At 42.9% G+C, this 12,546-nt stretch overlaps 1 protein-coding gene across 1 annotated transcript in view; it reads right to left on the bottom strand.

Moving 5' to 3' along the window:
* LOC106953003 (homeobox protein Meis1-like) overlaps positions 1-12,546 on the bottom strand; it is a 60,546-nt gene that overhangs the window by 11,135 nt on the left and 36,865 nt on the right. The window contains exons 4-6 of the mRNA XM_015041483.1: positions 4,764-4,822; positions 2,130-2,219; positions 1,205-1,302 (exon numbers count right to left, since the gene is read on the bottom strand). Of these exons, the coding sequence (XP_014896969.1) occupies positions 1,244-1,302; positions 2,130-2,219; positions 4,764-4,822 (208 nt within the window). The 3' untranslated portion in view covers positions 1,205-1,243. The remainder of the gene's footprint in view (positions 1-1,204; positions 1,303-2,129; positions 2,220-4,763; positions 4,823-12,546) is intronic.

Below are 12,546 nucleotides of genomic sequence, written 5' to 3'. Positions count from 1 at the left end.
AAACCGTCCTTTAATAAATTTTTTTCCCTCGGGTTTTTTTAACCCCCTATATTAATTCCCCCTTCCCTTTTTTTTTTTTTTTTTTTTTTTTGGTTTTTAGCTTCTCCTGTTTGATTTTGTAGCTTTTGGACGTGTGACAACGACACACAGCGACAGAACGTACACAAAGAGTTACATGGATGAGATCAAAGGCTCTTATCACCACACTGAGGGTGGGAACGCCGAAGAAAAAACTACAGTGGAAATCCGCTTGGTGGAGAACAAGAGAATGTTTGTATCTAAAGCCCATCCAGACACGAAGAAAAATCAACTTCGGTTGCTTCAGGTTTCAGGTTTGAATGTGGAAACATTCAAACACAAACGAATGTTATTTTCAGTATCACTGAAAGTGTCTAAAGTTTAAGTAGGAAGGAAGCACACAAATGTAAGAAGAGTTTAAAAAGAGGGTATATTTTGTGCCAAAAATCCTAATTAGGCTGCAAAAAAGCAAAAGCAACTTTGGCAACCTTTTTGGAAATCTCAACGTGAAGGAACAGATCACTTCCCGGTGTGCTAGCTGTGCTAACGAGTAACATAAAATGCTAACACATAATCTGAAACAAAAGTCATTTTGTCTTTGTTTTATATCTAACACCTGTTTTAGAGAGGTTTTCTTCAAACCTCTCTCACACAGTGTGACGTCACTTCTGCTCCCACAGCACATATATAAAAAAGTATACGATTTTTGGTGCCCTGATAAATATGCGTAGAAATACGTAGACCTCAATGAAACTAATCACAATACATTTAATTTTTATTAGCAGCGTAACCTTGAATTAAAAAAAAAACTACCCCCAATTTGAGTACAATGGGGAAAAATGTAAATTGAATGCTAAAATCTGACGCTTCTCCATTTTAGTTTAGATTCCGAGAAGAAGGAAGGTGCGCTCACTGGATCTTCAAAAGTTTTTGTGTCTTTTCCTTCTTCAGTTGTTGGTGCAGCGCTGCTACTGGCGAAGAGGTTAACAGGCTTTTGAAACTGCTTGGCTTGTTTGACACAATGAACCACTGCAGCTGAATACGTAACAGCGACTTTGGTCGCCAGCCGAACCAAGTCTACAGGACCATCAGGTGTGAAAACACCTTCAGATGCCACTCACACCTGAAGAGTGTAAGAAAAAGGACTACATCAGTCTAAAATCAGTTTGTTTAAGCGTCTACTTACATCCCCCATTGCGTTGTGATTGGTCAGACTCGGGTAGGGCTACATGTAGTGCCACTGACCTTCCATGCCCATGTTCATGCCCATTCCACCCATCGGCCCTGGAGGACACAAAGAGGAAACGTAAAAATTAAAAATGTGTAGCCTCTGGCTGACTGTGTACAAATTTACTGTTGATTACTTCAAACAGGAAATTGTTCAAAGCAGACCGCACTTAGCAACAGTGTGGTTTCACTATGAAGCTAATTTGACAGACAGCATGGCAACAAAGCCCCGTGGATTTGGCTGGGAGAGGTGTGTGGAAGTGTTTTGAGGTGGGGTGCAGGGTGGTTAAGTCGGCCGGCAGTTTATCTAAACCTGCTGACTTCGAGTGGAGGCTGAGATTGGGTTGCAGACTTGAGAGAGAATCACAGAAAACAGGGGATAGAGGAGGAGAAGAAGAGCTTAAGGACAAACTCTGGGATTAAAGCTGATGGCGTGAGAGAGGGACTGAGTTTTAAGGGGAGTGGGAGTGAGGAGGAGGAGGATGGTGGTGTAATGTGATTGAGCACACCTGTTCTGGTGTATCCAGGAAGGAGGGGGAGGAAACGGTGTGTGTGTGTGTGTGTGTGTGTGTGTGCATATCTTTCTAAGTGTTTTTGGGAGTGGACATCCTGCTGTTTCTACCCAAAGCAACAAGCAGCGACTGCAAAAGTTCACAATAAGAGCTTTTCTGTCAGCGTGAAGATGAAATTAAACATCAACATGGCCGAAGAACACATCTACGTCTGAAGAAACGCAGAGGAGGACACAAAGGTTGACGAGGGCGAGGTGATGTTGGGAGGAAAATGGGTGGAAGCGAGCCAAAGAAACCCGCAGGAACAGACTGAAGACAGATAGGAGGAACAACAGAGTGAAGAAAAGGACAGACACGCAGAGAAAGCCATACCAGGTGGTCTGATTCCCATGTGCTGCTGGCCGTCCATGACGAAGCCACCCATTGGCTGGCCATCTGGATTGTAAGGAGCTCCTTGACTTACTGTGGATGCGGGAGAAGAAGAGGGAGGGAGGGAAGGAGGGACCGGTGGGAGGGAGCAGAGTGGTCAATTAGTCCTTTTAATTAAAGCTCAGTGGACGGTGCGGGATCATCTGTTGGCTGGTGCACGCACAGGAAGACTCTGCTGCCTTTCCACGTCACTCTGCTCCATGCTGCTACGGCTAGCTGTCCGCTGTAAGCCCCTGGTGGACTTTAACGCAGATAAATGCTCTAACAGGGATCAGAATGAGAGTTTAATCTACGCTATGGAACATTTAAGACACGGACCGACTTTAGTTTGAGGGATTGACTTGGTGAAATTTTATTTTGATGCTTATGTTGAGTTCTATCTAAATGTCAAGACTGCAGGATTCTGCCATGGGGCCAGAAGCTCTGAAAACAGTCGAGAAGTCATATGTGTCACCAAAAATGTAATATATTTATTTTAATTATTTGAAAGACCAACACAAAGAGGTGGATCGATGGGAAGCTAGTTTTCCAGATTGTATTTAGACTTCCCTGTCTGCACTAAGGAAAGCTACTTTTTATTTACGCTGAAATGACAATTAATACAGTTTGAGTATTGTGATTTTAATTTGGTTTCTTATTTAATGAAAACACTGAGGTTGTAAAGTTGTGTGGGGTTTTTTTCTTGCATTAGCGGTATACTCAAAGTTTTGCAAAAATTTGTAGAGGAAACGTCAAATGGGTCAACGAGGACACCAATGTCGTCATGACAGCGAAGGGTTATTAAACATGTGGACTCTTATTTAGTAATAAAGAGACTTTTGAAGACAAATTATTACACCAGATCTTATTTAGGGGCATATGAGTAAAGGGGTGCACATTTGAAACCTGACAACTCTATATCCCGTTCTTTCCGTTTCACTGTTTTACATTGTATTGGTCTACCATGTGAAATTTCAATCATTCAAATGTGAGATTATAACCAGAGAAAATATAAAAAAGTTTCAAGGGGGGTGAATTCTTTCATAAAGGCTAGTAAAAGTCTATGTGGCAAGATTCTTTGCCCAAATCCAGATTTAAATGTAATCTTATTTGCCTGCTGAAGCAGCCAACAGGTAGATTTTAAATGTCACATGCGGGAACATTTCAAATTTCATTTTGTAAATCCAAAACATTTCAGTGATTTCATTTTGACTGTCCCGCTTGACATGTCCAGCCACTCCAATAGATATTTAATAAAAGACACGTTGGCACGTAATACAGCAATGCTTTTAACGTAAACCGTTGCTGCCCCCCGATGTATAATTATACATACGATCAAAGGAGCAAAATGAGATCCAGGTTGAGGCCCGATCCGGTTTTCAACAAAAGTTCATTCTTACTGATTGGTCCCAGAATCTGCTCCTATCTTAATACTTTATCTTATAAATACGGACTAAAACTGAGCAGCAAGAATATGTGCAACCCGATCCGGTTCCTTATTTTCTGCACCCCTCCATTGTTCTGCTCCCATAGAAAGCCACTTACCTTCGATTTAGGCCGTTTGGCGGCCAGTCAAGCAAAAGCAGGACCTCGGCCCCACTGAATGCCTTTGAACTTTACTACCCCCCCCCAACCACCCTACCCTCTCCCTTAATGCCACCATGACCTCTCACCCCTATTACAGGTAATAAAGTTTACAGCAGTCCAAAACCAAGCCATGCACCAGGGGGACTGCTCACTCCTTCCCCCCTTGCTCCCTAAAACAGCCGCAAATAGAGTGGAGGGAGGGTGTTTAAAGGAGTTGGGAGTTGCGGGGTGGAAGGGGTGGGGGTAAAAACAGGCCCAGAGCCAAAAAAGCCAATCAGCGGTCAAACCAAAAAAAGAAACGGGCGTAGGTCTCTCTAGGTTATAGTTTGAGCCTTGGTGGAGGATTTGTTTTTCTTTTTTTCTTTTTTTTTTACTTTGTACCTGTTTGGTGAAAAGGGGCAGGAAGGGGTTAAGAACAAACTATTCTGAGAACACAGCTAGCTTTGTGAGCAGGATAACAAGAAAAAAAAAGTCTCTCATCATTAATGAGAGCTGGTCGTTTCGCCGCTTTGCCATTTCATACTTTGGCAGCTTTAGTCGTCTCCAATGCTGGGATTTTGTACCCATCTTGGAGTTGTTTTTGTCCTGACCACAAATCAATTCAAAGCCACCATAGGAACGTTTCGTGCAAGCCATGTATCAATTTGTACCTAGTTTGTCATCCATGGGTAAATCTGACGTCAGGACTTGTCCAAATTGTTGGCAAATTGTAGGAAAGGCCAACATGCGGGTACAAAGTAGGGTTACAAATTGGCAAAGAGGTGAATACTTTACTTTTTCACTCCACATGGCACATCACGGTTGATTAATGGTTGCTGTTAATGTCGAGATATTTCGCCTTTTAACTTTATTGGTCAGTACAGAGGGAAGGGGGGGAATTCCCTGAAGGATTTGGACATTCCAAGAAGGGCGCATCAGTCCCGTATTTACCCACTGAGAGGCCTCTGGGTGCATGGACTCGGGCTGGCTTAAGCCTGTGCGACTTGAAAACAGTAACTATAGGAGACTTGCCTGCACGGTTTGACTGGTCGATCATGGGCTGCACTATTCTCCTCCGCGCATTAATGAACCTGCAGAGAGCGGGGGGTGAGGGAGGGACGGAGGGGAGGAGGAGAGAAAAGGAAGGAGAGGAGACAAAAACACAGAAACACAGTCAGAGCTTTACTCAAAACAAGATTAAGGGGGGGAAAAATGCTGACTAATACCCAGAAGATCTTGGCAGGCAGCACAAAAACCACCACATTTCCAAAGTCGCCTTTTTCTCTTTAGAAAACCATAACAGTGATAAGGAGTAATTATTCTCCCATAAGTGACGCTGAGCCCCAGTAAAGCTGCTGCAGAGCAACAGCGAAAGTCACATCTTAACTGCCTCAGTTATTAAAATAGTTGTCTTTGAACAGTCAGGGACTCCAGAACTTGTGGAAACCTGCCTAAAAAAAAAAAAAAAAAAAAAAAAAAAAAAAAAAATCAAGAGTCAGCCTGAACACTGGGGTCTTTGTGGAGGCAGGATCTTCTCTCTGTGCCTGTCTGGAAACATTGCGACCCGTCTCTTTTTATCCGCCTCCCGACGGGCTGATATTGCTGACGGTTTAACACGCTCGGCTTCGAACACGGCGGGGTGTTGCTGACGGAGACGCGTGGCACGTTGCCTCTGGTGAGAGGCATTGTTTTTATCCAGTGACAGGTGACCGTGTGTTACTTCTTTTAGTCTGTGCGGTTTTTGTGCACTAACCTCTTCATGACCTCCTGTAAAAGTGCACAATCAAACCATTGGTATTTCTGTCCTTAATAGGACACGGTCTTGAACTCTGTTCATTTTTTTTTTTTTTGTTACTCCATTAGTGCCTAACCCCAACATCACCCTGAACTTAGCCATTGTCAGTACATAACTCAACTCTTTCACACCTTACCTCTAACCCTTAACCCCAGGAATCTGGTTGGGCTTTTGCTGCCTGTAAGGACTATTGCTTCTAAAGAAAGTAAGGGATTGTATCAGAAGAAGTCTTGAAGACATAAAAAGTACAACTGGACCTGGTAAGATACAAATAAATTTTGCTGGATGATAAATTGTCCCAGGCATTATTGCGATAAACGATAATATTGTTGCTGTGAGACGATTTCCAAGTAATATTACAGTAATGGCATAATAGTGCAAGAACACAGTCTCAAAGATCAATAAACAATGGAACTGGAAGACATTTTAAATATCCAAAATAATACAACAGAAACAACAAATAAAATGAATTGTGAAGTTTCTATGAAAAAAAGTCGTCCTTCAAAAAAATGGCTAGTTGGGACCAAATCACCAAACTGAAGACTTTTGTCATCCAGTTTTTGGTAAAAAAAGGGAGAGAAAAGTCAGAAACGATAACTCGTAAAAAACAACAACATTGTGACACTAAAACTGGGACTTGGTCACCTTTAGTCTTACTGGTCTTCAGAAAACATCATGACACTGAAAAACACCCCAAAGAGGCAACACAAACAAACACAAACTCATTTTTAAAACAGTTTCTTGCACTTTTATCACACACAGAGTTAATGCCTCTCCTGGATGTATTCACACCTATTAATTGTGCATGTTCACATAGGGACCGATCTGGCCTCTGTCAGCCTAACCCCTTCTGAAATGACCCCTTGGCCTATAATGACCCCAAGGAGAGAGGACTCTCGGGGGGCTTCTGACTTGATTTATGTGTTCCTGCTGTTGCCCGACCGGACACTTCTGTTTCATCTCTGAAAGGGGAGGGGAGGGGGCATAAACCGAACTTAAGGGGGGGAACAATGGTAGTGGGAGACTTTTTAAAAAGCTGGAAAATGAAACGTTTATGAGCTCAGGGTATGGGCGAGAAGGGGAGGAAGGAGACAAAGGGACGCAAACATGCCGCATCTGTTTGGACCCCGAAGAGCGAGGGGAACTCCCTTGCTTTAAATTTCTTTAATATTCCCTCATCAGAAGTGCTTTTGTGTTCCTCCTCGGTTTTATGGTTTGAAGACGGACCTGCAGGGAATTAGGGAGACAGAGGATGGCAACGCGAGACAGTAAAAAAGAACGATTAACAGCCTTATTGTTTGCTGGTATTTTCTTTACAACTGTTATGTCCTTTATTGCAAAAACACAAACTCTTACCAAGTATTTCTGGTCCAATTTCTAATACAAATGCCTTAGTATCCTTAAAAAACAAAGACAAATCTGGCTTATATGTCACTTTTCAGGAAGATATAGAGCTTGTTTTAAGTCAATAATTACTTGATAATGATGAAGAAGTATTAGTTCGTTTTACAGATCATTTCACTTATAACATGGGAAAAATGTCTTGATAGAAGTGAAATAATCTGCCAACACTTTATCAATATTATGAAATTATTTACTAAAAACAAGCTCCTATTTCTTGCTGAAAAGTTACTTGAAGTGTACAAAGATACTTACTCTAGAAACTAGACCAAAAAAAGATCTTTGTGGTTTTGCTGCGTTTAAGCTGCCTCAGAAACACTTCTTGTGAATAGAAGCAAAAACAACATAATTGGAAGTGGAGCTGGTAGCAGTTTTCCTTCTATATTTGCTACATTTGCCGATATGGAATTTCAAAGGAGAGAGGAGAAAGAAATCTAAAAAGAAAAGGGAGGAATGCAAGAATGCACTGACATGGCAGAGCACCATCAAATGAGGGAACGTCTGGAGTTTTATCACCAATGCTTGCTCTCTCTCTCTTGTCCCTCTCCCCACCAACCGTTACCCTGTTTTTGCTGGGGGGGTGAGGAAGATATGGAAGGCGGAGGAGGAGGAGCGAGGGTAAAGAGGGTTGAGGGAGGCCTGAGCATTCCTTTAACTCTCTTCTCCTCTGCACTTCAAACCCTTCGCAGAAGGGACGAGGTCATCCTGAGGCCAGCGCTGGCTAAGGATTGACCTCTTCTTCTTCTTGACGTTCCCCAATGTCTCCTTGCATCTGTTCTCGCTCTGCTTTGCCCCTTCTTTTCCTTCCTCTTTACGTCTTGCGTGGAAAGTTAGGCAATCAGCTCGAAACTCGACGTCAGTTCTAAGAACTAAACATTTTATTGCGTTGGGCTCGCAACTCTTGAGCAAGTTCGGCTCTGCCTATCTGTATCTGCTTCCTCCTCCAGCTGGCTCTTGCTTATCATCCTTTACGGTGGAAAATGGCAAGCCGACTCCCTTAGCAACGAATCTACAGTCTGACCCTGCACACTCCCTCCGCCTCTCAGAAACCCATGCCGGTTTCCTGTCCCTTTCGTCCCTGTATCTGCGGCCAGATGCACCATGGGGCCTGGAACAAAGGATAAAATGCCTCTCTTAATAGCAGCCGAGGGAATGGAGAGATGGAGAGAAAGAGAATAGGAGGAGTGAGAACGTCTGAGGGGGTGAAAAAAGAAAAAGCAAGGGGCTCTGCAAACCAGACACTCTTGCTGTGCCCGTTAATAAGCCGTCGCAGAGAAAGACTGGAAGAGAAGATGAAAGAGTGAAGAAGAAGAGGAGGGGAGAGAGAAAAGAAAACCAGAGTGAAGCTTCACCTTTGCGCGACCCCCCGGGTGCTACAGGGCCGGTGTTTATGGCCTGCTCACTCCCCGGCCTCCCATCCAACACAATGAGCTTCACTATCCCGCCTGGCGACTGGGCGACAATGGCCGGGCTATTTTGGCGTGACACGCCGCCGCTGGCAGTACGCATAAAGTTGGGTTAAAAAAAAAAACACGGAAGAGGGAAGACGACTTGCGAAGGTCGGGGAATCCATCACACTCTGAATGCCATCAGAGGTCAGGAGTTGGAGTCCAACCAGGGACGCACATGTTTGACATACGAATGAACCGACGGAACAGTGGATCCAAAAACATGCCAACCAGATGCCAGAACCAGAACCAGAACCACTGAACTGTTGTTGAGAGACTGGGTTGGATTTATTGTGTCTGTATCCAACGTTATACACAAAGGGTTTGTAAAAGTATTCATGCCGCTTTAACTTTTTCACATTCACTCATGGTAAAAAATCCTCCTGCATTTTCATCTGTTTATGGAACAGATCAAACTAAAGTGGTTCACACTGTTCATTACTGCAACAGGTCAGTCAGAACCCTGCTGATCGTGTTCTCACTAGAACCAGGAGGGTAGAAAACATCACCCCAAATCTGAAGTCCTTCCTCTGGCTTCATGTAGCTCAGAGGCCTCAAATGACTTCTGTTAGTTTATAAATCACTGAATGGCTCATTACCACAATACATTAAAGATCTACCGTTGTCGTAGCAACCTTCCAGACCTCTCAGGTCTTCGAGTACCGGTTCTGCTCTGCATGTCCAGAACCAGAACCAAACACAGAGAAGCAGCATTCAGCTTCTATGCACCACAAATCTGGAACACACATCAGGAAAACTGCAAAACAGCTGAAACACCGAGTTCCTTTAAATCAGTTCAGTTTCCTTTGATTAGTAGTATCTGGAACATTGTTTGACATACTTGATGTGTACTGATGGTTTTGATAATGACATTTGACAAAATATTTGTTTCATAATCGGTGATTGTATTATGTTTTTATGATGTAAAGTACTTTGAACTGTCTTGTTGATGGAATGTGATGCAGACTACTCACAAACGTATGGTTTTCAAGATATGTACATCTACAGACTGATATTTGAAAATTCTTTGTTTGCAAGGAGTGTTTAGTTGGGCATCTTGTTTTAAAGCGTAACCATCTAATCACCTTCCTTGTCTTTGCCAAAGGACGCCTTCCACACAGCATGATGCTGCCACCACTGTGTTTAGGACATTGAAAGTTTTTTTTTCATTTTCTCTTCCCCTTCATTGGTTTAGACAAATTAGGTGGATTTGGAATGCTATTTTTTATCGGCATCAGAGCAAAAGGGTTTGAACAACAAATACACGCCACACTTTTCAGATCTTTAAACCCCCCTTAGCTGCCATCCCAAAAACACTTACATGAATGACAGTTAGGGTTTTAATCTTTAAAAATAACGCATCATTTTTTATTCCACTTCACAATTATGCGTTACTCTGATAAACTACATTGAAGGTTGAGGTTGTGGTGTGACAAAATGTGCAAAAGTTCAAGAGTTATGAGGACCGAACACTTCTAATATAACGATTAATTCACCAACCTTTTCTCCCTCCTTCACTGGGAAGAGTGGAACTGATTGCGACGGCGTCTGCCAAGCCCTTGCTAATGTCCCATTCTGATTACACACACACACACACACACACACACACACACACACAAAGATGCACAGACATACCGAGTCGAGTCAGCTGCACACAGGTGTATGCAAAGCGCATGTGAAATGCCCAATTAAAAGCAAGAAATTGTCTTTTTCATCAGCTGCCTTTGTTGCGTGACCAATTAGGGAATAATTTAATAACGAGCGTTGGAAAGATGCAGATTGGATACACAAAAGGTTACTCTGCGAGCTCATTGATTTAAATTCAAGCGCATTTCCTCGGGATCTGCGGCGCACGTCGTCACACGTCTCCTGAGCCCACAACCGGCTATTACGCCAGTAAGACGAGACTGAAACACACAAACACACACGTGCGCGCACACACACACACGAGCCGAGCGCTGCGTCCTCGGCGCTCACTCACCAGTTAGTAACCTGAGACAATTTCTGCACACTCATGCGGCCTGCACAAACTCCCCACGTTTTGCAGCACAGCTGGATATTTCGGGATCGGCTCCATTCATTCTGAAGCAGTCGGCACATTTCGGCGCGCGCCAACAGAGAGTCTGACATGCATATTCATATCCGAGAGCCGCTTAAAATAACTCTGCAACCACACACACACACACACACACACACACACACACACACACACACACACACACAAACACACTCCTCCTACCTGCCAATCAGTTTGATTTAATATGCAACAAAGGGAAAAAAAGCAAGCTCTGACAGGTAGCCGTGTACTTATCATCAGGTTGTCACTGCGCTTCCTAGCATCAATTGTCTGCCTCAAAACCACAATTAACGCCCCGGCCCCCGTATCCTTCCTCCACACGCCGGTGGCACAGTCGCGCTACTAATAAATCGTGGCCCTGACTGTAGGCCTAACGTGATTTTGTAGAAAAGCTGCATGCATTTTGTGGAAGTTTGGAGGCATGCTTGCTTGTGGGCGTGTGATGGAAGTGCAGTTATGAGTTTCTCTCCCCGGCTGACAAGTCGGCTTGATCCTCCCTTCGCAGCAGCACTCCCTCGTCCTGCTGAATGAACCAGATTAGTTTATGTTAACTGACATCGACCGCCTGCACAAAGCCGAACGTCCCCGTCCAAGCGAACACGAAGGATAAACACAAGTGGAAACAAGGATCTGGGATTTACTTGTTTACTTTAGGAGCGAGAGTGAATTTATGTTGTTTATGCGCGCCTCGTTGGAGTATTCACACTTCTTGAACTTTTCCACATTACTGGGTTTTTGCATGACAGACTAGAGCAAAGTAGTAAACTCTGCACCGATATTCTGTGTTGTAAACAGTCTGTCTTTTTCGATGTTCAATACAAGTTATGTACATTTTTTGGAAAAGCGACTCAACTTGGTTACACATCCAATATTTATATTTTTAATAACTGCACAGTATTTTTTTTAATATTGTTTTTAACACTAAGAACTTTTTGTGTGAACCTTTATATCTGTTTCTGCTGTTTAATCAAGTTGATTTGTGTTGTGCATTTCAGCATCAAGGCAGTTCAACGCACTTTACATCATATAAAACATCATAAAGCACAAATACTGACAAATACGACCAACATTGGATTTTGTCGTGTGCCATCATAAAAATCATTAACGCACTTCAAGTATGTTGATTAATTGCGGGTCGAAAGCAACTCTAAACAGATCAGTTTTTAGGTTCGATTTAAAAGAACTCGGTGTTTCGACTGTTTAGCAGTTTTCTGGAAGTTTGTTCCAGATTTGTTACACATGAATTTCCCCTTTATAGGACAATAAAGGCTGTTTCTATTCTATTTTATTCTATTCTTGTAAAGTGGACTGAAAATGCTTTCCTTTTCTAGTGTGGGCTGCCTATATGTTCCAACTCTTTTACTAAATAAATAAAATCAAATGCAAGAAATTCCTTTAAGAAGTCTCTCAGAAGTCTCTCAATTAGCAAACACCCTCAGTACAGATGCACAAAACAATTTTTGTCGAGGAACGCCAACACACCATCGCGGTGAAACACGGTGGTGGCAGTATTGTGCCATAATGGGAGCTGGTAGGAAAATCAGTAGATCTAAATCTAGAGCATTTCTGAAAAAGTAGTGAAAACTGTCAAATCCTGCAGAGGTTCACCTTCTAACAGAATGTTAGATGTAAACATAAAGTCAGAATTACAATCCAACGAAAGCCCAGTCCTAAATTAACTGTGAAAAACTGGAAAAAGGTTTATTTTTAAAAGACAAAGATGTAGAGAGCTGGTGGAGCCGTACTCCAAGTTATGATTGGAGCCAAAGGTGACTCAACAAAACTTTCACTGGGGCCCTTTGCATGTTTCACAGCTTATTTTTATATGTGGATCTCTTTGCCTTGGCGTAAGCATAGATGTTCTTCCTGCTGTTGTTTTCCTGTGCAGTAAAACCTCCTAAAAATGATGCCTACCTGCATTTCCTTATCTCAACTTAATCCTCCCCCCCTTGGAAATGTGTGAAAACAAAATGCATTATCGGCTAATGAATACGTTTTCTTCCCCAGTCTGTATCAATCAAACCGTGCCCACCTTGGCTGAGCGTCCTGGGGGCATTTGTGGAAAACCTGAGCGCAAGATAAGAACCACTGGTT

Source organism: Poecilia latipinna, unplaced genomic scaffold, assembly GCF_001443285.1.
Source record: "Poecilia latipinna isolate Pla-1442-1.1 unplaced genomic scaffold, P_latipinna-1.0 Scaffold554, whole genome shotgun sequence".
In the NCBI taxonomy this organism is placed as follows: Eukaryota; Metazoa; Chordata; class Actinopteri; order Cyprinodontiformes; family Poeciliidae; genus Poecilia; species Poecilia latipinna.
The sequence above is the reverse complement of the archived record's forward strand: the minus strand, read 5'-3'. Positions and strand labels throughout refer to the sequence as shown.